This window comes from Myiozetetes cayanensis, unplaced genomic scaffold (genome assembly GCF_022539395.1).
Source record: "Myiozetetes cayanensis isolate MyiCay16 unplaced genomic scaffold, myiCay2020 scf10, whole genome shotgun sequence".
In the NCBI taxonomy this organism is placed as follows: domain Eukaryota; kingdom Metazoa; phylum Chordata; class Aves; order Passeriformes; family Tyrannidae; genus Myiozetetes; species Myiozetetes cayanensis.
Window position 1 is genome coordinate 10119734 of NW_026086605.1, and position 25162 is coordinate 10144895.

At 38.7% G+C, this 25162-nt stretch overlaps 1 protein-coding gene across 3 annotated transcripts; it reads right to left on the reverse strand.

Annotated features, from left to right (window-relative positions):
* Positions 1 to 285: 285 nt before the first annotated feature.
* Positions 286 to 25162, reverse strand: SMC3 (structural maintenance of chromosomes 3). Of its 3 annotated transcripts, none has more exons than XM_050338660.1 (29): positions 24990 to 25162; positions 22829 to 22904; positions 20840 to 20878; positions 19986 to 20053; positions 19555 to 19626; positions 19288 to 19367; positions 18668 to 18746; positions 17196 to 17313; positions 16471 to 16646; positions 15747 to 15827; positions 15330 to 15494; positions 14688 to 14809; positions 14045 to 14258; positions 12307 to 12410; positions 11992 to 12091; positions 11417 to 11577; positions 10480 to 10621; positions 9758 to 9908; positions 8615 to 8767; positions 6246 to 6397; positions 5863 to 6021; positions 5425 to 5532; positions 5018 to 5126; positions 4262 to 4509; positions 3928 to 4140; positions 3103 to 3294; positions 1707 to 1884; positions 1066 to 1172; positions 286 to 758 (listed from the first exon to the last, which is right to left on the reverse strand). In XM_050338660.1, the coding sequence occupies exons 1-29, from the start codon at positions 25002 to 25004 to the stop codon at positions 687 to 689; spliced, it is 3654 nt and encodes a 1217-aa protein (XP_050194617.1). In that variant the 5' UTR covers positions 25005 to 25162; the 3' UTR covers positions 286 to 686. The 3 variants fall into 3 exon arrangements, with proteins under 3 accessions (XP_050194617.1, XP_050194609.1, XP_050194624.1); XM_050338652.1 differs by lacking the exon at positions 1707 to 1884 and adding an exon at positions 2770 to 2947; XM_050338667.1 differs by lacking the exons at positions 1707 to 1884; positions 19555 to 19626; positions 19986 to 20053; ... (1 more) ...; positions 22829 to 22904; positions 24990 to 25162 and adding an exon at positions 2770 to 2947 and having other exon boundaries at positions 19284 to 19350.

A 25162-nucleotide genomic window follows, 5' to 3' on the forward strand; every position in this document is an offset into this window, starting at 1 on the left:
TATAGTTCCAGGGTCTTCTCAGACTTTTCAGTATTTTCTGATACTTACCTTTTTTTTTAGTTCAATAACCAGAACACTGTGAATTTGGACAAGCATAGATTTGGAGCAGCTGGCTGCTGGCATGGTGCAAAAAAAAGGGGGGAAAAGTAGTAAGAGTGGCTTGGAAGAATTGCTGTCTTGTCTTTCTGAAACATTCCACTCAAATATGACCAAATATTGCTTACTCCAGCTCAGTGGATTCCCCTTAAGAAAGACAATATAAACCAAAAATTTACTGCATACAAGTTACGGCAATAAAACCAATCATTTTAATTGAAGCCGTTAAAAAAAACATGTGAGGCAATATAAATGATAAAACTATGCTTAAGAAGAAATAGCTAGCACTTTCTGAAAAGCTTTAAAACATCAACAGACACTTTACAAAAGATTTGAAGGAAGAGAATAAAATTTCTGAACTACAGGTACTGTATAAAGGTAACATTAACAATTATCTTATAAAATACAGCAACAGAGACAAAATGGATACTCAAGCTCATTTGAAACTAAGCCTTCTGGGGTCTTGGTTAAAATGTATGTTCAAAAACTATTTTAAACAAGGACTAAATAATTCATATTTTAAATGTACAGGTCCCTGGCATAAACAGCACTATACACATCTTCCAAACAAGCAGTAAGTACAAGTTCCTTTAACCATGTGTGGTGTCATCTTCTACAAAGTCTTTGGCCATTTCTGCTGTGATCACATCAATATGACTGACCTGGTGGAACAAAGAAAGGTGCAGTTATTACAGTATTTACCTCCTGCACAGTAACACAAGACATTTCTGAAGGCTTCAGAACTCAGCAATGCATCTAAAATCGATTTCTAATTCCCTTTAAAGGAACATGACAAAGAACACATCTAGATATTTAAATTTTTTTCAGGAAGGAACTTTTTATAGAAGACTGCAACATAACTAGAAATCTATCACTGAAGTGAGCCTGCTTCAGTTTGAACTCTTGTTAAGTCTCAAATTCAGCTATTTTAGTTATGGTGTTCACTGAGAACCTTATCATATTACTTACCTTGTTTCGGAATTTTACACCATAGAACTTGTCAGCTGACTCAAGCAGTTCAGGTCTAAAAGTTGTTGTAATAAACTGAGCATGTTCAGCTAATTCCATAATCATATCTAAAAATGAACACAGAAATTCTTTACTAGTATAATTTTTCAATAAAGTGGAACAGACAGGTAAAGAGTTTGCTATTCTTTATTTAGAATGAGGTTTTGTTTAATTAAAAAAAAATATAAACCACCCACAAATTAAGACAGAACCCATACCAGGTTTTAAGTACTATAATTAATTTCAGTATCAACTCTTGACAAATCCAGCCACTCTGCAAACATAAGTGTGATATTAAACTTCTGTGATGAAAAACAGAGTAAGTAAGTACTTTTCCACCGACTTCTGAAAACAAACTAGACTTCCAAACGGACTATTTACACCACACTGAAGTGTAGTGAGGAGACCTTTTACACAGAGTAGATAGCACAGAGCTTCTTCCTAAAACCAAGTTCATGAAAGCTTCCGTCAGCACAAAGTTAAATTCTAACACACACTGCACTTCTCAAAAATGCGCTTTTATGATTAAAAGCTTTGATCAGGCTTGAGAAGACAAACTGTTACCTTCAATCACAATGAAGATAAGAAAGGTAGACATGTACCTGAGACAGCTTTTCTGTGCTGGGCATCCAAGGCTTGGTCGATTTCATCAAACAAGTAAAATGGAGCTGGATCACATTTCTGGATGGCAAATATCAGGGCCAGGGCCACTAAAGATTTCTGTCCACCTGAGAGTTGCTGCATTTCTCTCATTTCACCCTGCTTGCCTGTGAACGATACCTAAGAAAACAATGTAACAGAAAGATGATTTCAAAACACTAAACCACGTCCTCACTTGATATTAAAACAACAGGATCAACTTAAAAGGCAACTTAAACAAATATTTAGAGTAATGAAACACAAATACTTTTCTTTACCCTTATGCCAACTCCAGTGAACTGATCTACAGATGGGACACTGCTCTGAGATCCAGATCCCCTATCACTCTCGGTGCTGCCTTCACCTTCATCCTGGGACTGACTGCCCTCCACATCTCCCTTCTTCATCACTAATGTGGCCTTGCCACCAGGCACTAACTTCTGGAATACTTCACTGAAATTTTTGACACCTGAAAAAGAAACAGTCAATAAAGCAGCTCATTCTTACAGAGTGAAATCAAATGCAAACAACTGTTTTTACATGACCACATAAAGTATCTAGTTCAAAGCAGAGATCAACATTCATTCTTAAGCAGAACTGAAAGCTGTACAGAGCTTGGCTTAAAATCAACAGAACCCATACCAGGTTTTAAGTACTATAATTAATTTCAGTATCAACTCTTGACAAATCCAGCCACTCTGCAAACATAAGTGTGATATTAAACTTCTGTGATGAAAAACAGAGTAAGTAAGTACTTTTCCACCGACTTCTGAAAACAAACTAGACTTCCAAACGGACTATTTACACCACACTGAAGTGTAGTAAGGAGACCTTTTACACAGAGTAGATAGCACAGAGCTTCTTCCTAAAACCAAGTTCATGAAAGCTTCCGTCAGCACAAAGTTAAATTCTAACACACACTGCACTTCTCAAAAATGCGCTTTTATGATTAAAAGCTTTGATCAGGCTTGAGAAGACAAACTGTTACCTTCAATCACAATGAAGATAAGAAAGGTAGACATGTACCTGAGACAGCTTTTCTGTGCTGGGCATCCAAGGCTTGGTCGATTTCATCAAACAAGTAAAATGGAGCTGGATCACATTTCTGGATGGCAAATATCAGGGCCAGTGCCACCAAAGATTTCTGTCCACCTGAGAGTTGCTGCATTTCTCTCATTTCACCCTGCTTGCCTGTGAATGATACCTAAGAAAACAATGTAACAGAAAGATGATTTCAAAACATTAAACGACGTCATCACTTGATATTAAAACAACAGGATCAACTTGAATGTTGCCTTTAACTTAAAAGGCAACTTAAACAAATATTTAGAGTAATGAAACACAAATACTTTTCTTTACCCTTATGCCAACTCCAGTGAACTGATCTACAGATGGGACACTGCTCTGAGATCCAGATCCCCTATCACTCTCGGTGCTGCCTTCACCTTCATCCTGGGACTGACTGCCCTCCACATCTCCTTTCTTCATCACTAATGTGGCCTTGCCACCAGGCACTAACTTCTGGAATACTTCACTGAAATTTTTTGACACCTGAAAAAGAAACAGTCAATAAAGCAGCTCATTCTTACAGAGTGAAATCAAATGCAAACAACTGTTTTTATATGACCACATAAAGTATCTATTTCAAAGCAGAGATCAACATTCATTCTTAAGCAGAACTCAAAGCTGTACAGAGTTTGGCTTAAAATCAGCTAAGACAACTATTCTTGTAGTATGAGAATTTGCACAATTAAAAAAAAAATGCTAGAATTATAACATAAAACTGTAGCAAAAGTATGATTTCTTTCAGTCACCTTCTGTTAATCAAAAGACCTTTTAAGAGAAGCCTTCACACACTTTGTAGTTAAGATCCTTTGCTACCATTAGAATTACTTTCACTAAATCTGGAGAATGGATTTGGTGCAGTTTTTTACCAGACATGTCCCAGAAAGGGTTGTAGCTAGTACAAAGGGACTCACTTGAAAGGAAATATTTAAGAGGTTTAAAGCAAAGCTGGAGTTGTAATAGAGATGGGCACCTGTTTAAAAGGTTGTTTCTCAGCATTTAAAAAACCCACAAGCCTCGAATTACATGACATTGCTTTCTGTTATTACAGACATACTTAATGGGACAATTTGATTGATTTCAGCACCAGAGTCTTTACAATTTTTCCCATTTTGTTACCTGTTTGAAAGTCAGCTGAATAGCCTCATATTTCCTGAGCTCAAGGACATTCATCAGCTCCATGATGGATTTGTAGCCCCTGTCCAGTTCCTCTTGTCTTTTTATCAGTTTTTCTTTTTGCTCTGAGAAATTCACAAACTGATCTAAAGCTTTTTTATTAACGTGACTGTATTTCTTCAGTTCCGTATTGCACTGCTCCAGCTTGCGGAATAGCTGTAAATGGAAAACATTAACACATCAAAGGGACTTGCAATTCCAGCCGCATTTGACACTCAAGATGAAGGTGACACTGATATTTCAGGTCAGGAAACATGAAACCAAGCACACTACTTACCTGCTTTAAACTTAAAGTCTGATACTTTTCAAAAGCTTCCTGTGGAAGTGAACCCAACTCTCGGATTTTCTTCATGCATTCCTCTTTCTTCTTGAGAAGCATGCCTTGCCTGTTGGTCATTTTCTCAAGTTCTTTTGTATCGTGGTTAATGGCATCCATATGCTCCTTTTCCATGTTCTTCCAGCGTTCCATGCTCTTCTGAAGTTCTTTAATTCCTGCTTCTGTTTTATCAATAGAGTTATCCAGATCTGCGATATTGGGTGAGAGTACAAAACCCGAAGGAGTAAGTCTTACATGCCTGCATAAGATCAGCAATTATTCAGAAAAGTATTTAGGCAACAAAAAGATAAACTAAAGAAGATGATCTATTAAGGGCCAGAACGTTAAATTTCAGGCAAAAGGCTGAAAATTCCTCTTTTTCTTCTCCATAAGCATTATGGCTTAAAAAAAACCCCAAATGTACCACAGTTATACTGTTAAAGACTGGAAAGACAAGCAAAGAAAGTTTGGAGCTGTACAGGTGCAGTATCTTATTTTACAGCAGCTGAGTTTTAGAAAGGTTAGACAAAGTTCAGGAACAACTATACAAGATTTTGCTTGTAGGAAGATCTGTACTATGCCCCGAAGCCAGAAAAGCCCATTATCAGCAAGACAAGTTAATTACTTCTCACACTGTGGTCTGTTTCTAAAACAAAAGATATTAGGTGTGGACTTTCAAAACACTGCAAAGTTTTCTTTCAAAAAAATGCTACCAACCATCTGACCGTGCCAGTGTGTCCTTCACTCGTTTGTTGATGGCCTCAAGTTCCGATGTTGTGGCAGTAAGAACTGTGCCACCTTCTGTTTCTCGAAGCTCATTCAGTTCCTATGGAATAAATAAATGCCACCAAGCTTCAGCACGAAGGGGAACAAAAGTATAAGCCAAACAAAGAAGTTATCTTTTGCTACTCTGCATATAACTGTGTTCAGTATTTAGTAAAGTTTCAGAGAATAGGTAGGTTTTCAAAAAATCTGTCATTCTTATGATACTATTCACAGACTGTGTATTCAAAGCACAGATAATGCAGGGTAACAAATGAGTATTTATCAAGTGATTAATACGTGTTGGCCCTGAAATAAATCAAAACCAGACTGCAAAAGTACATTGAGAAGAAAATTCTTACTTGTTCCACTTGGTCTAAGCGTTTTCTAAGATTCTCATTGAGATATGTTTCAACTCTTGTGATAATGCCTTCTAGTTTAATCCTCTCATTCAAAAGCTGTCTGTTTTCCTGAAAAAAGTAAGAGTATATTAGTATATTGTACACCCTTCAGATGATGTCTAATTGTATTTACTGCCATAAAGCAAAGAAACTCTGATGATTTCACCACAAATAATCTTAATTCTCACATACTCAGCTGTCAAAAATCCCCCAGCATTTGAGAGAAACATGCGAATACACTTTGCAAATGAGAGAACTTCAAACACGCCTACCTTGTACTGATGAACTGCTACTTTAATGACATGTATTCCTAAGTGACTTTTCATATCAAAGAACAAAAGTAAATTTATTGCAAAGAAAGGTACCACATTTAATGGCAAGACATTTTCATTTCCTTACTTGCTGTAGTTGTCGAATTTCATCATTGAGAGCATCCACACGTTTCTGATCTTCAAGGCTGAGCTGAGACAACAAATCTGTCCCCAATTCTGCTTTTAATGATTCTCTAGTTGACTCCATAGCATGTAAACTTGCCTCCAAACTCTGCAAACTACGTTGCTGTGGGACAGATAAGTCAGAGTCATTCCTCAAAGCAATTTGTAGATTTATTTGAATTTCACCTTTCTGTTTATATCAACATATTTTTGTGACACACCTCTAGTCACTGCTTAACGTTTCATATCAATATGTTACACAGAAAGGAATTCAAGTTTATCACTAATATTAATGAAACAATTAACATACATAAACACAGTAATAGCTTTCAAAAACTCCATACCAACCTTAGGCATAAATGTCTTCTCAGACTGCTGCCTTTTCTCCTTCAGCATTTTCATCTCTGACAAAATACTGTCTCGAGAGGCTTTGAACTTCCTCTGCTGTGTTTCAATTTGCTGCATTTGGTTCATTAGCTGGTCAATCTCATTATTGATCCATACTGTGGGCTAAGGAAAACTCTGTCCTCGTTTTAAGAGGCATTTTATACCTACTAGTACCTCTGTCATCAAAACGAGAAACAAACAAAAAACCTCACCATACTGTAATATTCACATGTACAGGAGAAATAAGAATCATCAAGAAAAGTAACTTCAGCACCTTACCAACTTATCAAGTAACTTATCAATACAAGGAACTAAGCTAAATGTCCCAGCTTTTCTTGTTTATTTTACAACAGGGCATTGAGAAGAACATGGATACATTTGAACATGCAAGGAAAACTCAGACCTTACAAAACACAGAAGTGTCTACATTAACAAGGAAGTATTAGAACAATACCATTATTCCTCACTCAATTTTGAAGCAAAAAGTGTAATTTGTTCAAGCCAATTTTGATACAATGGCTTAAGGCACAGTGCAGAGCTTGCTAAAACTGTGCTTTAATTTATGTTGTGTTGCGATCATGTTACTCCTACTGCAGTGTACATTTAAACACATCACCTTAAATGCTCTAAAAATAATTTCTTAAGCAGAGGTTACAGTAAAGCACTTCACTACATACTTAAAGAATTTTGGGAAAATTAAATGAGCTATATAGAACAGGAAGTTAGTGGGAATGGGTATTTTAAAACAACTGAGGTCTGTTTTTGTTTTGTTTTAGAAGTTACCATCAGACTGCAGTAACAGCTACCAACAGCTGAAGCACATGCCACAAGGCACTCTACTTACATCCTCTATAGATCCCTGCTCAAAAAGAAACTCAGCCCTAAACATTCTGACTTAAATGACAGCAAGAAAAATTTCTCAGTTCCAAAATAGTAGTCCTTGTTAAAAGTTAAACTATACAGAAACAAAAGGCTAACAGGTGATTGGAGAATTTCACTACAAGTAACAGGAATTCAAGTTCCCATTCCTAGTTACAAAAATCAGGCCACCTGCACATTGCACACTGGGATGTTAAAACTAGTTTCTGCACAGATACTTTTAAAACCACATGCCTATATATCTGTAGTTTAAAAAATATCTAAAGAAGGAGAAAAAACACACTAATTTTAGACATACATATTCGGTCCTGCACAGTGCCCATAAGTACCCAGTAGAAGGGTGAAAGACATTCATTACTGCTGGTGCATGCAAAGCCAGCTGGTAAATTCAGTCTATTTAAGTCATGTTTTACAGACCACTCTGAAATTCTCCCACTGGCTGAACAAGACATAGTCACGTACTTTTAAAGTTTTACTCATCAGCTTAGATCTAACCATAGGCTTCAGTAGTCTGCTTATCTGCTGTCCCAAAAATGTCTCTAATGCACTGATACAGGTCACAAAGCAAAGGCATTCGGTTTGACGGACAGAATGACCTGGGTGATGGTTAAGAAAACTATAAACCATCCTTGCCCCTGAATTCTAGACACTGGATCTCAAAAGGACACTGTGCAAAGAGACTGAAAAGACTGAACTGTCGAACAACTTACAGCTTTTTATAACATAATGCTCTCCATCTCCCCTCCACAGCATAAGGGGACTCTGTAACACACCAATTCAGGACACAAGTACTAAAAATACAGCATGAGTCAGAAGAAGCAGTGAAGATTACCACAGATAACAAGCATATCTGGTTATAGCAGTTACTACAACAAACTCTAAAAGGAATAGAAAGCCTCATAATTTAGGGTTTAACCTCATCTCTAAGCTCTAATGATCGGTATCAAATTTTAACTGGGACAGGTTACTAGAGCTTTTTTCCTGAAGGCCACTGTGCCAGCCACTCTCTGAAGCAAACTACTGACAACATGTGCTTCAATTACTGTTTTTGAGTCAAGTTTCCCCAGTAAGGAAGTTTTACCAAAACATTAACAGCGGTACAGCAGTTACTTCTTACCTTGCTGCACTGATCTAAATAATATTATTTTTAAAAGAGAATGCAATTCAGGCACATAAACAATGGATATGTTTTAAAATCTGTTATTTTCACTGGCTGTACACCAATTTTCACATGCAGGGCTTGCTTTATTTTTGTTTCACCACTGATTCATTTGTTACTGAAATCCCTACAGTAACATATAGAACCAGGCTGCACAAGAAACAGTCAAAACAAATGCCACAGCTGATGTGTAACATTAACAAGTTAGTCTCCTGCTTTTCATCTGTTACTGTAACCACAACAAAAAAATACATCATCTCACAACCTCCCCCCGTTAGCAACAAAAGGATATTTTCAATGTTTCTGCGTAAGTTTTCATTGAGTTTTGCTTCAAGTTCACCAAGTTCTTCTTCTGCTTTTCTAACATCTTTCTGCAATTCAAGTCGAGACTTCCTGGTGTCGTAATACCCTCCAGTCAAAGCCCCACGATGGCTGACTTGATCACCTGAGAGCACAAGAGACTGAGGCTGTAAACTGCACAAAACGTGCTCTCCATTCTACAATGCAGCTTCACTGGAACATCAACTCACCGACAGAAGCGCTGCATGTCCGAGCAATCATGTACCTATGTTTAAAGTAATCAGGGAAATGCTTATTTCTGTATTCAGTTTAAGTGCATTTCCTTTCCCAAGACAAATGCAGACTGCTATGATCTCCTTTAAGCATTAGCTTGGTTTTATGTTTGTTTTTAATTCACTTCTGAAACCATGCAGCTTGAAGGAAAGAAAATACTTGGGAAAATGCAAATGCCTAGCAGTATCAATTTGGGAAAAAACCCTCAAATTTCTGTGAGGAAATAAACAATAGATCAAGTAATTAGCAGCATCTGTGGCTTGCAGAGTATGCTGATACTGGAAAAATTAGTAATTTCCTCCTCGGACATCCTTAGGAATTTTTTCAGCTTGACTTTAAGTGACAAAAAGACAAACAATAAGCCTGGAGGGAATCTGCCTTCTTAAGAACAGGTAATTAAGAAGAGTTATAGATTATTTCAGAGAACAGAAGATGTAAACATGTCTGTTGCACTGGAGAATTCACCTTGCATTTATCAGTAATTAAGGCCATACATTCACACACTAAACACCAGTTTAAGCTTGAGGAGAACACCAAAAATATACTCCAGGAAAACAAATGCCTGTTAAATTGGATAAAACAAATTGTATGAATATAAACCTGATCTGCTTTACAATTCTCAGGATGGAGATACATGGCTACTAACTTTTAGCTCCTATGAGAATTCCACAGTTTGTGAAGAAATCCTGTATTTTTAAGCACTGTACTTAACCAAGTGCAACCTTGTAGATACATCTCACTCAAGTATACTATTACTATAAATAATCTTATTTTGACAACACCAACAGATCATGTTTAATGAGCCTCACAATCCAGGGATCCTGTTTTTACAATAAATAATTTATAAAATTGGAATACTTACCTTCCAGAGTGATACAATCCATAGTGAAAGCTCTGGCCAACTGGGTAGACACTTCCATGCTACGACAAATTAAAGTCTTCCCAAATACATGTTTGAAAGCTTTATCAAATCTTGGATTATATCTCAGTTTACTGATCATAGGAATAGCATCCTGAAGTGACAGGAATTTTCATGATAAGAACACATGGTAAGTATATCGCAACTATATATACAGCATAAAAATACACTAGACTTATAACGTGAATTCCTAAAACTTTAGCACATCTCCAATTCGTATTAACATCAGCTTCCCAATAAATAAACTTTCAGAATGAAGACTTCTAAAGAGAGCTGTGCATATCATCATTTACATACAGGACATCACACCAATGATACTTTGGAAATAAACAGCTGTCAGTTGGTAGGAGAACAATACACTGACTGAACGTTCCCACAGCAAAGTCATAAACACTCTATGGAAATCAAGTGCAAGATATTGCAACTTTAGCTTTTCACAGCTAAGCCTGAAGTCAACTACAGGTCTGCCAGAAAACCTGCTCATAGGAAAGTATTTTTCTATAACAGAGGTTTCTTATGTGGAGAAGCATATATCAGAAATATTATTTAATTGCAGACATCGAACAGAAAAGCAAGTGGGCAATAAGCAATGTACACAAACAATTCAAAACATGGGGATTTGTAATTATGAAGCAGAGGAAGGTTCATAAGGAATTCTAACTCACATTAGTCTCAGGATAAGCAGTATCTCTAACATCCAGCTTGTTCAGAGGGAGGAAGGTAACTTCTCCAGGAAGGTTCATTTTGTTAAATTCCATTAGGATCTTTGTACTGACCTCATCAGAATCCACAATGTGATAAAACAACCTATTTAACAAGCCCAACAAACAGACAAAACTTTACCGTGCTAAAAGCAGCAACATATTTCTACAGGAACAGTAACCACGCAGGTACCATTAAATAACATATCAGTATCAAGATGCATTACATTTTCCTTTCAATTCCATGCCTGAGGAAGAGCAAGTGGATACATTCTATTCACTGTCATTAATATGGGATCAGCCAAGAACTTTACATTCCACCCTCCTGTCACAAGAGCAGCTCAATCTCTGCAGAGCGTCACCGTATACAAATATTTTACATGGACCCCTAAACACTCAACATCTTTTCAGAGCTTTTAGGTAGCAGTTTTTGACAGTTTGGAGACCATTCTCACCCATGAGATTTTCTAGCACGAGTGAAATATTTCTTGTTGTTATTGAAACATCAGCCTTGTTTACTGTAGAATTCTCCACAATGAAAAATGTTGACAACTTTAGGCAATATATCTCAGTTTCACCACCAGTCCTCGTAAATGTCAGGAGTGTGGGTCTGGGACCTTTTTTGTTGTTTGGTTTTGGGTTGGGTTTTTGTGTGGGGTTTTTTTTCCCTCTATGGTTTTGTTTTAGGGTTTTTCTGACAAAGTCAAGAGCAGCTAGGCTTAATATTCAAATAGGCAGAATTCTCCTTAGTTCCTTGGCAAAGGAATAGCAGTTTGATCATTCTATATAGAAGGCATTTTGACAAAAGAAAGGCAAGAGCTCAAGTTCAAAAGACTAAAATTTCAGTAGCAGCTTGCACCAAAACTTGAATTGTGACACTGCACTAAAGACACGTCATTACCTGTTCCCTGCAGTAACTTCAACGCAGGTGTAGAAAGCTGGTTCACACTCAAAGTTATTCATCACAATGCCGTGGTAGCCATTCAGAACATGCTGGTTTATGCCTTTGCGACGGAAGTGCTCCAAAACTTTGTTTATGCTGTCTATGCCATTCAAAATGGCCTGTTGGAGAACAACTTATTATTGTATTGCAGTTAAAATATATACACGTAATATCCACTTTAACTTTGTGAGAGTCGTAACCTCCTTTTCTGCCAAATTGCTGCTAACTAACCCAACAGCTCTAACAGAAGATACCTAAATATTTGAGTCCATCACTTTTCACTTTTGTGTTTTTTAAGCAAAAGGTATCTGAAGAAATTTTAGAAGTATTCCATTTCTGCCTGGTCTCCTCACATCAATTACCTTGAGTTTACAAAACAAATTTTCAAGTAGTTCTAGAGCTATAAATATTTGAAAAATTCAGCTTCTAAGACAACTTGTCTTAATTATGACCAAATATCTTTCAGATATGACTATAACTTGTCCTTTAAGAATAAGATTCCACAAGGAATTCTCAAATATGAGGTGGATTACCTTTCCTGTTGCTGCTCTGAGAAGCTGCTGTTTCTTTTCTAAATCCTCCCTCTTCGCAGCAAGAGCTTGTTGTTCTGCATTTTCTTCTCTCCACAGATAACTACAGAACAAAAACAATAAAAAATTTTAGTGTGAATGCAATCTGGAGATTTTATAATTATTTTCTTAAAGACTGCTCATCTAATGGGAAGGCAAAGTGCAGGAGTTCATACATGGCCATATTTAAAAAACATACCTACATGCCATGTTAACAACTACACAGTTGGGGTCCTTCATATTAAGTGAGACTGAGACATATTTCAATTAATTACTAACTTTCTTTCACTCTGTAGTTCATCCTTTTTATTTTTCACTTCATAGTATTTTCTGTCCAGTTCTTCAACACGAGCCTTCACTTCATTAAGATCCTGGTCCAGTTTCTAATACAAAGAAAAAGACAGTATGAAACTACAACTCTTCATATTAAAAAAAAAAAATTATTTAATATTGAACTATTACTTAAAATTCAGAAAACAATTCCTATGATTATTTAAACCAGTTTACAACAAACTGCAAAAGCACTAAGAATAAATACATCTCTGTAAGGAAGCAGTAACAAGGTGTAGTTGCCACATAGATGACAAGGCAGGCACAGAGTTCAGCTCTGCATCTGGGCATTGAAGTGAAATGGATCAACTGTAAATCACAGTAAGAATGTAAGTAAAGATAAATTATACAACTATTATAACTACTACTGTAACTACTGTGTAATCATGCTCATAAATGAGATTTGTGATAAGAACATACATACTAATCTCATGTACCATGCCATCCTGCAATTAGTCAAAAATCTTAGGCTGCTCTCCAGCAGTGCTAGACTTTTAACACAGCTGCTGTCGACGTGTGCTGCTTAAGTCAATGCAGAGACATCTTTCCTTTGCTCATTTAATACCTGCTGTTTTCAAAGCAGTTCAGGGCAAGCACTCAAGATAGCATTTACATATTTATATGTGTACAAGGAGGAGTAACTGTGTTCTAAAAACATACTCAACTTGTTCCAAACGACCACATTCACCCAAGACACCTTCTCTCTGAACGACAAAAAGGTATACAACTCTTTGCCTAAGCATAAATCAATCTTCCTTAGGGAGAAAAAGAAAACCAAACTTTCCTATAGAAAGGAATCAAAATCCACCCCAAAATTAACCTCTTCAATGCTACAGAATACCCACTCAACAGGACAGTACAATTACAGTCAGCCAGTGATAAATGCCATTTCTTTCATTCACCAACTCAGAGAATCACTGCTTTGCCCATGTGGACCCCAACCAAGCAGTATTTTAGCAGAACACCATCATCTTTGTACAGCTACATTCCTATATGCTGTCAGATTGATCCTCCGTTTTAGCAGATATATTACACAAAGACCAAGAACACTGTCTATCAGCACTGGCACTGTGTGCTCTTCTCAATACAAGAGCAGAGCTTTTCACTGCTGTTAACTCCTACCAGGAGAGCTATTTTTGGATTATACTGCTATATTTGCAGTGTAAGAGCTGTTTCTGAATGGGAATTAAAACCTAAGTTACGCAGATAATACTAGAACAGATCAATCTTCTAACACGTCTAGGGATGCAACTTCTAACCAGCTGCAATCATGGTACAGGGGTGCAGTGCCTGCTGCATAGTTTAAAAGATCCTCTTGCTTGGGGAAAATGAGAAAAGTGAAAACAACCAACACAGACCTCTATAAAAACATAACAAATGGTTATCTATGACATGGCCATGTTCAGTGTAGACAAGAGCAAGGCAGATAGAAAACTCTTCCTGAAAACTCAGGCCAAACGTACTGAGGAAAGTACTACAAGGCAAAGCCAAGACACAGAGTGAAGTCAGATGCTTAAGGAGTTTAAAGTTTTTCTACAGATGTTTTCAATAACACATTTTTCAAAGACCATACCTAACCAGAAAGTCACATCTTCCTTATAAATAGGCATCAAAGTCTAATTATCCAAGATCAAAATGAGTATTTAACCCTTCTCTCAAAAACCTTGAGAATAAGCTGAAAACTTACACTGTACTGTTCCAAGTTTTTCTCCTTGTTTGCCTCTGTATCCTCTAAATCCTTGTGTATAGCTGCAATCTGTCGCTTCTTGTCATTGATGGCTTGATCTAAAGACTTCAGTTCTTTCTTTATCCACTTATCCCTTTCTTCTTTGGAAGTGAACTGGCTCCCTCGACCTTGTTTTGCATAAAGATCTGTTCTTTCTTGTGTAGCCTGTGCAAGTCTATTTTGAGAAGCGAAAGACAGGGGGTATTATAAAGAAGTCTTGAATTTATTAAGAGCAAGCATTAAGAATTACTATTAGAATTTTCAAGAAGTGTCAAATCACGTAAAATGATTTGTCAAATCTAAAATTTAAGCACCAAACCAGTAACAGAAAGAAAAGGATCATGTTATTAACAATAAAATCACCCAGAAGACTTCACAAGAAGTCAACTACGGCCCACAAAAGTGGTTAAGCTTGAGGGGGTAAATCATTTCACCGAATACTGTTCCCACCCCAACATTAAGGGAGGCTTTTTACAGTCCATCTCCAAGCACATAATAGCTACCCCACTGTCAAGCAACAAGTACACCTTAATTGCACAGATAAATGGCATCAATAAAAATTCTTCCTAAATGCTTTGACTCCCCAGTATAGAATGGCACAAACCTGGCAATTCCCCTCTCTTCTTTTTCTTTTACGCTGTTGAATTTCGGTTCTGTTTCTGCCAATTCTTTCTGCTTCTCTTCGATTTTCTCAAGAAGCTTTTGCCTCTCTTTTAGCAGTCTTTTCTGAAAGTCAAACAAAGCAGCATTTAAAGTTAGGTAATAGCAGGAACTATAATTACACATATGCACACTTCTAAAGAGTAACTACACTCTAAGGCTGCAAGATGCCACTGCTTATCTGACACTATGCTATTTCAACACTTAACAAAAGTGAATTCACTTACAACCAGGACAGCAAAAACGGATGAAATTAAGCATTCTCAAGAGGCTAAACTACGCAAGCAAGGAAGGTCTCTATGGGCCAAACAACCAAGCTCAAATTAGTGCTATAAACAAAACCTCCCATCCCAATATTTGCAGCAATTAAGACCAAGAGAATTATAGGTGCTTGATTTTGCAACATGCAAGATGATAAATAAAGGACCATAACAGAGAAGTCCAAGTTTATATCCTCTAGAATCAACTAAAGACAGCACAGAAGACTAATTTATCTGTCTGGCAAACCTTACAAAACAGGCTGCAGTCTGAACCCAAAACTTCAGAGTCACAAGAGCACTTTTAAGACTTCATTGCTGTTACATACCCTTTGTTCACTGTTGCCAGCTAATTCATCCTGCAGATCTTTAGCCTTCAGCTCTAATTTAGTCCTCTGCTTAATCTGCTCCTGTCTTTCAGCACTGAGTTGTTCCTTCTCTTCTTTCATTGCAGAAATCTTTGTCTTCAGTTCTCGAACTTGCCGTTCTATTTCCTGTGCAAATTTAAGTGTGTAGTATCTCAAACACTGCATGCACATTTCACTATCAAAACTCACAAGATCATTATCCTGTAGATCACAATACACTAGAAATGTGAAAGACTTCTCATGTTTCCAAACAGGATGAAAGCATAAAACTGGATTTAATACAGTTTTAGACACCACCAGCCTTCCTCCCCTCTCTGAAAAAATGCAAAACCACAATCAAAACACAGCTCTGGAGAGCCCTTTTAAAAGTATTTTTACCTCCATTTTATCTCTAGCATCTTGCTGTGCATCTCTCAACTGCCTTGATTTCTCTCCACTTGTCTCTCGTTTAGCAGAAAGCTGTATGGAAACATCACCAATAGTTTAAGTAGCAAAAATCTGTTTTAGTAGAGGTTCCAGAAAGAAGAGAATTTGTTTTATTAGTGAAGAACGCTGATGTTGAGGCATGCATTCAGTGCAGGTAGCTCAGGGTGCAGCTGCAGATTGCTGCAGATTAAGCTCTGGGTGGTGAGTGTCCCAGGCAGGAGAGCCCAAGGCAAGACACTGTGAAGTGCTGCCAGGGCAGGTAACTGGACACTGGGAGACACAGCAGGAGCCAATGACCCCAGACGTGCACGTGCTCAGACTCTGAGGGGATAGAGGTCCAGGGCTTCCTTTGTTTGGGGTCCCTCCTCAGAGGCACCCAGCTTGAGCTGTTTCGTTATTTAGTTATGACATCAAGATTAAAATAATTAAAGTCTGCTATGGGAAACCTGGTCTGACTGTGTGAGTGAGCACCTCTCAGCTCACTGGAACTGCCTGCCCTGAACAGACTTTGGTCCCAGCTCAGCTGGTGTGGCTGTGACTGACAAAGCAGCTCCTGGATGGTCGGACAGGAAAGTTTCCTCAACACTGACAGGATTCTACCAAGGAACACAAGGAGACGGTGGTAAAAACAAATAAGCAGCTCATGTTGTATCTTGCACTGGCCAAGATATTTTACCTCATCAAGCTTAGCTCGGGTTTCATTAAGCTCCTGGTTATAGATAGTGTATTCTAACGCTCTCCTCATTTTATCCCATTTCTGGTACTGAGCCAGCTCTTCTTTCTCCTCTTCGAGTGTGTGCAGTCGCTCTTCGATGTATTTCAACAGCTCGTTGATCTTCTCTCGCTTGCCCTCTTCAGAAGAGAGGACAAGATTGAAGTTCAGTTAAACACTGATATATTCCCACACATTTACAGCTACTGAATCTCCTGAAGTGATTAATTATTTGTCAAGAGATATCTGAAGAGAACCTATGTCCAGAAGTTCAAAAACAATATCCTAACAGCAGAACTGTTGATAATTGTTATGTAAGGCAACACAAACACAAACCCTCTTGGCTCACACACTTAAAATAATTATAGACTACCTGACATGAACTTTAGTGTTTGCATAGCAGTAGGTATCCTGATTTTTATCACTGCCAGCTGACGTCACTCATGTTTTGAACAGTAAATTTATACCTATTAGCTCAGCTAAAAAGTTTTATTACTAAAAGCACATGCGAAGTAACTTATTAAACCTTTTGAGATATTTGAAATTCAGGAGGAAATACGACACGTTCTGCATCATTTAACATATCACAAATAAAATCTATCTAGTAATTAGCACTACTGAAAAAGTCAAACTTTCAGAGTTAATGGAATTATTGTGGTATAAAACAGAAATTTCTTAAACCGTTTTACCTGTTTCTTTCATAAGTGAAATACTCTCCTCTTTACGTTCATCGTACACTCTGGTACCAGCTACTTCTCTCAGTAACTTCAGTCTTTGAGAGTCAGGAGCTGTGGCCATCTGGTTGATCTGAAAATTCAAGATCTATGATTTCAACAGCCTGCTCTGGATATATGGCTAACCACAACAGATCAAAGATTCCACCTATTTTGCTGTGCCTGGTTGCCTAAGGTTTTGGCAGGAAGATTCAGGTACACAATATACACCACACAATAGATTCCTTTTGAGACGATTCCTTTATTGGATGGCAAGTACTCTGCTTGTAATGAAATTTGTTGGTTTTCATATGACACTACTCTAAAAATCAGGATACGAGTATTACATACACTGAAGAAACCATAACCCATTCAGAACTCTGTTTAGAGAAACTCAAGCTTGACTTTTTAAGCCCTGGTGCTAAATCAAAGAGTTTAAATGCCTCCATAAAACCACACTAAAATGTAGGGGTTATAAATCTTAAAATAATTCACATAATGAAACACTCATTAATACAACATTAAATCAGCCATACAATTACACCCAACATAAAATTCACTTCCCTTTAACAGAATTTCAGAGGCTGCATCCTCTTCTAAGAAGGTTACTGTTTCTAATTTGTATTATATTAAAACCAGTATGTGTAATTTGGCTTTAAATCATGTGCACCAACCGCCACTACAAAACACAAGTGACTTTCCAGCCCAAGTTGTTTCTTTCAAATACACACATTGAGCTGTATAGGAAAATTTATCCTGATAAACATCTGAGGGACCCTACTGTGGGTCAGCATTCCTGTCACCAAGTGCTCAAGTCTCCTGCATTCCTGTTCAAGTATCCCTTCCAGTAATCTTCTGGAGGTGACAGTTTCCAGTGACTCCTTGAGGATGCATCCTGTGAGCCATTACAAGTAGAATGTCCTTTGTCTACAGCTGTGGGTGTCCTTCAGAGGCTCTAGGAAGCTGCTTGGATCTTGAAGACCAGCTCAGACAGGCCATGCTATGAGCCCTTTCCCTGATGCGTGTTCACTTTTGGTACTTTGGCATGTTTCCATTCACTCTCCATTGACAGTATTTTTAACCTCTTAAAATTCTCTACCATTACTTTGTTGCCTCATCTTAAGGCCCAGAAATCTATGAATTTACACTGAAATAGTCACAGGAATCAAGTTTGCTTTGTACTTAAGTATGGAAAAGCACCTGATGGCCAAGGACACCACAAAAAAAGCCCTCTTCTAAATATAAGCATTACAGACATGATTTTTTTTTTTTTTAAATCAACATAAACTCCTAGAACAGTAATATCTGCAAAAGCAGCATCTACATACAAGAACCATTTTGAATTAAAAATAGATTTAGGTTCTGGTCTACTTCTGCAATAACTGAGCTAAGTTCAGTATCCAGAAAACATGATACTCTTGACAGTGATTTGTGAAAAAGAATCTTACCTTTCCTTGTTTGACAATATAGTAGGGATTACTGCGAGAAAATCCAGCACTTTCAAGAAGATTCATTACATCGTTTTTCCTGAAACGTTATTATGAATCCATTAAAAACACTCAGAGTGAAAGTCACAGCTGTAGAAACTCAGTAAAGTATCACAACTATACATCACATATTATAATCACTGTGTGCAATGCATGCTGTTTGAAGAAGTTTCTTTATTTGATAATGGCTAACTCTAAAATGGAATGAGAGAATAAAAATGGAAAATATCTAAAATACTATAGCGTTGGAAAGAGACTAAGAAATAAGCACCTCAAAGCACAGAGCAGGCAAATACAGGTAAAGATATCACAAGGAAGGATATAAAACAACCTAATGTCGGGTAACTCTTCTACTTTAAAAAGCCCTGAAAGAAATACTATGCAAGCAGGTAAACATCATGTTAAACAATGGATTAAACTGCAAATTCTGCTGTCTATTGCACAAGGACTGATGTTTCATCTGTTGGTATCACACAACTGAAGTAAATTATTCCAGGCTAGGGATACAAGTGTTCAGTTGGACTAGAAAATGTTACAGAAATACTACTAGTGTCATTCAGAAAAGGAAAAGAAGTACCTACGTCACCATTTTCTTGTCTAAAAAATATTGGTCCTTCTTGGCTCCAATGACTCTGCGAAGTGAGACTTCCTCTTTATCAATCTTAAGAAAACAAAAAACAGTAAATATACTTACCTACTGCAAGCAGCTCTAACTAATCCAGAATGTCTATGGCATTTTTTACCAAAAATGACTCCAAGGCAGTTACTTTACTGAAGACTTACTCTAAGAATGAGATCACAAGAGACTGAAACAATAATCTATTTCCAAAGCAGTTTATTCAACTCACCGGTAACCTGTTGTCCGAATTGTCAAATATAATTTCCACAAATGCTGAAATAACACGAGGACCTGTACCTTCCTAAGATAAGAGATATTTTAGTTAGATGCTTTCAAAGCTGCCAGCTTTGAAAATATTTTAAGCTCATTCATCTCCCCTTTCTTTCAAAGACTTGAGAGTGAAGAGCATCTACGTAAGATTCAGCACATAGATTTTTATTTCTGAAAATCTTGGCTACACATTCACTGGTGTGCATTATCAATATAACGTATTACTTTGCAATAAATTCCCTTTTGCCAATGGGAAATGAAAAATGTTTAAGGATGCTTTCAAAATAATTGGCTTAAAATATCCACAGCCCAGCAATTTAACATTTTTGTAGAAACATTCCAGTGCATTAGCTTATTCTTTAGTTTTTGCTGCCATACACCTTCACTTACATGCAACAAAGCCAGTCTCTGCTCTGGGCGAAGATGACTAAACTCATCACTGAGGACAAACTGGATTGCTGTAATAAAATAGTAAAGAAACAGAAGACTTATTCTTTCCTTCAGGGAGATATGCAGCACTTTCATTAACTCAAAACATACTGATTTACTATTGTATAATAGGAGTCACGCTGTTGCTAAAATCTTACACTATTTCTTCATTAAAAACCTTAAGTCTGCTGGATCTTTACCACTCAGCCTGCTGTATACACCAGGACTTCTCTGAACACATCACTGTTGCCACATTACTAGTTCACTGCATAATCACTAACAGTGCTGCACAAGCAGAGATTCGTGAGCTTTCCTCCGCAAATACAGAGCACACAGGGTAGGCTAAAAATGTTGCTACTGCTTAACTACTGAAAATTTGTGAACACAGCCACCACAAAGGCTACTAACATCTTCAACCAGCATCTCTGCTCCTCCATTAATGCTCCCATCCCACAAAACTCCCCTCATAACCGTAAGTTAAAAGACTATATAAGCAGTGCCAAACTGCTATGGAGTAGAATGTAGTCACAAGAATGTCTAAAGCAACCGCAAATATCATCATCATCTTTCATGGTGGGTGACTTTTAGAATCAGTTTCCTCCTGTAAATACTTCTTTTGGCCATTTTGAAGTTAGAAGGCTCTTAGTAAGAAAAGCTGCATACCAGGGGAAAATCTGAATTCAATATTAAACAAGTGCATTGAGATCTGCCTTTCAACAGGCAACTCAATGTTGAGGAGGAACACTTGCTAAACCAACAAGCAAAGAAACCTGGTATCATCAGCATCCCAGTGCTAATAAGAAATCCATGCTTACCATAAAAAAAGTTGCTTTTTCCAGATCCATTTCTTCCCACTGAAAATTAAACCACAAAGTATAACCTCAAGTTGACATATGTTAGCAGTGCAATGTATATTAAATGCTGCATAAAAATATTCAAGAACAGAGCCCAAATATAACATGGTCAAGTGAAATCTCAAGGGAATGAGGCTCACTTGGTAGGAGGATCACTCAGTCACTGAGAACAAGAGAGCAGTCCTTTGCCCACTCAAACACACTACAATGATTTACAAACTCCAACACCATTCCACAATGAAAATAACAGTTAAAGCAATCCTATTTATTCTCATCTTTTTGGTTTTTATACTGATCTTCTGGTGGGATAGGAACAGTAGAACTAAATCAAATCCTCCTGCCATATTTAACTGGCAGCAAATCACTTGCCTGTACATTCAAGTTGACACTGAACTTCAGGGAACTTCATCCCTGCTGAACACAGGGATGATAATATAGAGATAGTTTTGTTACTGCTAAACAGGGCTTACAGAGCCAAGGCCTATTCTGCTTTTTGTACTGCCACACTGGCAAGGAAGTCAGAAGGTTGGGAGGAAACACAGCTGGGACACCAAACTGACCAAAGGGACATCACGCTCAGTATTCGAAGCTGGGGGGAAGGAGGAAGGGGGAGGTTCGGATTGCTGGCTTTTGTCTCCCCAAGTAACTGTTACGTGATGGGGCCCTGCTCTCCTGGGGAAGGCTGAACACCTGCCTGACCATGGGAAGCAGTGAACAAATTACTTGTTTTGCTTTGCTTGTGTGTGTGGCTTCTGCTTCCCCTATTAAACTGTCTTTATCTCAACTCATGAGTTTTACAGTTTTTATCCTTTCAGTTCTCCCCCTGATCCTGCTGGTGAGGGAGCGAGTGAGCAGCTGTGTGGTACCTGGTTACTGGCTGGGGTTAAACCACAACACCTCTGAACTTCCTAATGCTCCACTTGCTAACTCAGCAATGTTTTGTTTTAAAAAGACTGGAAGAAGTACTACTTCTATTTCAAAAATAAAGGTGTAAGAACACAGCACTACACTACCATAATCTCAGTGTTCACTCCAATGTGTTTCAGCCAGGCCTAGTGTCTCCTCTGTAAGATCAGCACCTACTGTATTAGTTTAAAAACTGCTTGACTTCCAGCAGCAATGAGCATCCCAGGCCTTTCATCCCTTCCTGCCTACATGCCTTCCAGATTCATCTCATCCCCAAAATTACCTGAGGATCACTACGAAGTCTTAAATAAAAAGCAAAGCCTGATTTTTTTTATGTACTTTAAAATACCTGGATAAAGTTTTATACCTCCTGTGGAAGTAACACTACAAAGTAAGACATGCTATTCATGTCATGTGTGTTTTTTCTGGTACTAGAGTAAATCCTGCCTACTAGGATTTTACATCCAAAGTTGACTGTTTGCTGTTGGGTCAGCAGTCTCAAAAGTTGCTGCACAATCAGTAAAATCAATGCAAATGAAAGGGCCAAGTCTCCATGGGCAAAAACGGCAAGATGCATGGGAAAGGTGGACAACAACATGCTATTAGAATAGGTGTTATTTATGAAACTGCGCTTTAGAACTTAAGACTTTTTGACAGTTCACATTCCAGAAATTATTTCCTTTAAAGCTGAAAGAGGATCTTCTTTCCCTGCAGTAGTTTATAGTAGCTCGTGTGCTTATTTATAAAAAACGATCACAGTTTCACAGACAGAAGAAATAGGAATCCCAAGTGAGCTTATGGACCTCACTCAGTTTCTGAAGACTCAGATGTACAGCAAAATTCAATGTCAGCATTAGTGTGCTGTAAGTGGAATACACCTTGTGGTATGTTACAAACAACTAATTGTACAGAACTTTCTGAAACAGAAAATATAGTCATCAAATGTGGGCAGAATACTGAAAATCACAAAGGAGACCAATGTGAACATCATCTGAAATAACAGTGCAACTTAATTAGCATGAAAAGACAAGTACTGGAACTTACCAATGACATTGTGTTTGGAGCTGAATGGGTCCACAATGGTTTGGTCCCTGTAGCTTCGAAAGCCCTGAATTATTACCTGGAGAGAAGAGTGAGTTATTTTAACCAAGTTCTCTGTTCTTGAACAGTTTTTGAACTGTAAGGTTTAACAGAATATTTACATCAATTGTCATGTACCTGATTTTGCCTGCCCTTCCCACCCAAACTCAACATTCCAGTTCAAGATCAGAAACTTATCATCATAAAACTGGCCCCTCACCTAAGTAAGCATCATATTAGGGACAGATTTCTCTCCCAGCAAGAGATGCTTTTCCTTGTGTAGGTCAAAGCACAGCAAACAGGAGAGTTCCAAGAATCTTTTTGTAACAAACTACACAAAAATATACATTTGCATTAAGTGTCACGTACAGGAAAGAAAACCTAACAAGCGCTTATCCCAGTAGGGCCAAATTTATTCTTAACTTTTATAATACAATCCACTTACACCTGAAGAATTCTATTTGCAAATTCTCTAAACAGGGGAATTGCAGGCTGCAAAAACTGTACTAAACTGCCTATTTCACATGCAATGCAGTCTTGTTTTACCGTGCAACCTAAGGGGAAACGTAAAAAAGCAAGCTATCTTGGCTCTAGCAAATTCAAATCCTAAACAAATACAAACCTACACAAACAACTTCAGGAGCTACTCATCTGGGAGCAGCATGTCAAATTTCAAGTACTCCATTTCAGCAGTGACTGAGGTTTGCCAAGCCCAGTAGCACACAGGGCAGAGAGTGACAATATCCTAATATTTCAGTGCTGCATAGCAGCAAAACTGATCCAGCTTCCAGCACCAAGCAATTTGTTCCATACATTAAAGCTGTGCTGGAAGACTACACAGCAGCTTTGCTCTGCTCAGTAAGACATCAGAAAGACAGCAGCCACCTGAAGGGCTGATGTGTGCAGATTTTTCAGCACCAACACTAACAAAAGGAGTACAGCTGATATTTTATAGCAATGTTCTTCAACCAGCTCTTCCAACGAGACACAGTTAAAATAATGGCAAGCTCAGTGCCAGCAGCTTTCAAACCAAAAGCAGGAACAGAAAATCGTACTCAGGTCTTGTCACCAACTCTAGGCCACAGCAACTATTTTCACTCATTTTGATTTTTAAAATTAAATAAAAAAATATTTTTAAAACCCCAAAATTTTGCAAATAATTCTGCTTCCCAATTCACCAGAGAGAACAAGAACTCTTATTTAAAAACTTTAAAGCAAGGTGCGCACCTGTAGTAGGAGCGATTGACGAAAAGACGAATAAAAGGCATTTCAAACACTGCCCAGTCAGCCAAAGAGTAGACGAAAACCTAATTTTTACTTAGAACATACACCTTCTAACGTGATAAACCATTCTTCTTAATAATGATGCCGGCGGGGTACCAGAAAAAAGGTTAATCTTGAGTCCACCGGGAAATAAGAACCCCAGTAGGCTTTGTATGAACGTGCACAGGCAGTGGTAGTAAAGCAGTCATAAAAATCGGTGCACAGTAGGTAATACACTGCTGAAGCAGGGATATACTGCAGAAGTGACATTAATAGTGACCTCAAAAACTGTTTGAAAAAGGTCCATACCAGAATATTCTTTTTAACTCAACGTCAGCCTGGCAAGAGGGAAGTATAACAAATGAACTGGTCCATGCCCGGGGGCCTGAGCCATCAACCCAAAACAAAGACGAGAACCCACAACAGCTGCAAGGTGTGGCCTGACACCTGAGCAGAGCCCTTTGTTTGGGGACGAGCCTGCGGGCGGTCAGGACCCCTGGGCTACCCTACAAGGGTCCCCGCGAACAACTCCCGGGTCCCAGAGGGTCAGCCCCCTGTGCCGCTTCACGCCTGCAATGAATGAAACCAGCCGCGGGAGCCGGGGCGGGGCAGGGCAGGCACCGCCGGCCCATCCGGCAGTGGGACTTGGCTCATGGTGCCCCCTGGAGCGATCCGCCCCCGGGGCACGGACGGGCCAAGCAAAGGCCTCGGGGCCCGCCGCCAGCCCGCGGGCCCCTTGCTGCGGGCCGGGCAGGTGTGCGGCTGCGAACACCCCAGCCCGGGCGGGGCAGGCCGGGCCAAGCCCCCCGCCAGGCCCAGGCCGCGCCGTACACGGCGAGCGGCTCCAGCCCCGCCGGCTCACCTGCTTGATGTACATGTTTGCCACGAATAGGGTGGGCGCCCGCCCCGCTGTCACTCAGCCCGCCCTGGCCGTCTCCTCCTGGACAGAGCGCTCAACCGGACCCCGGGTGTGCTGCTGCCGCCGCCGCCTCCCGCCCCCGCAGCCGCCGCGGGGCCCCCGCACAGCGCCCGCTC

What these genes read in the sequence shown, in the direction of transcription:
- SMC3 (XM_050338660.1), bottom strand. An exon ending in ATTCGGACAACAGGTTACCG is followed by an intron (nt 19,368 to 19,554) that starts GTGAGTTGAATA and finishes TGTTTTCTTAAG; the next exon opens with ATTGATAAAGAGGAAGTCTC. An exon ending in GAACTACAGAGTGAAAGAAA is followed by an intron (nt 12,092 to 12,306) that starts GTTAGTAATTAA and finishes TTTGTTCTGTAG; the next exon opens with TTATCTGTGGAGAGAAGAAA.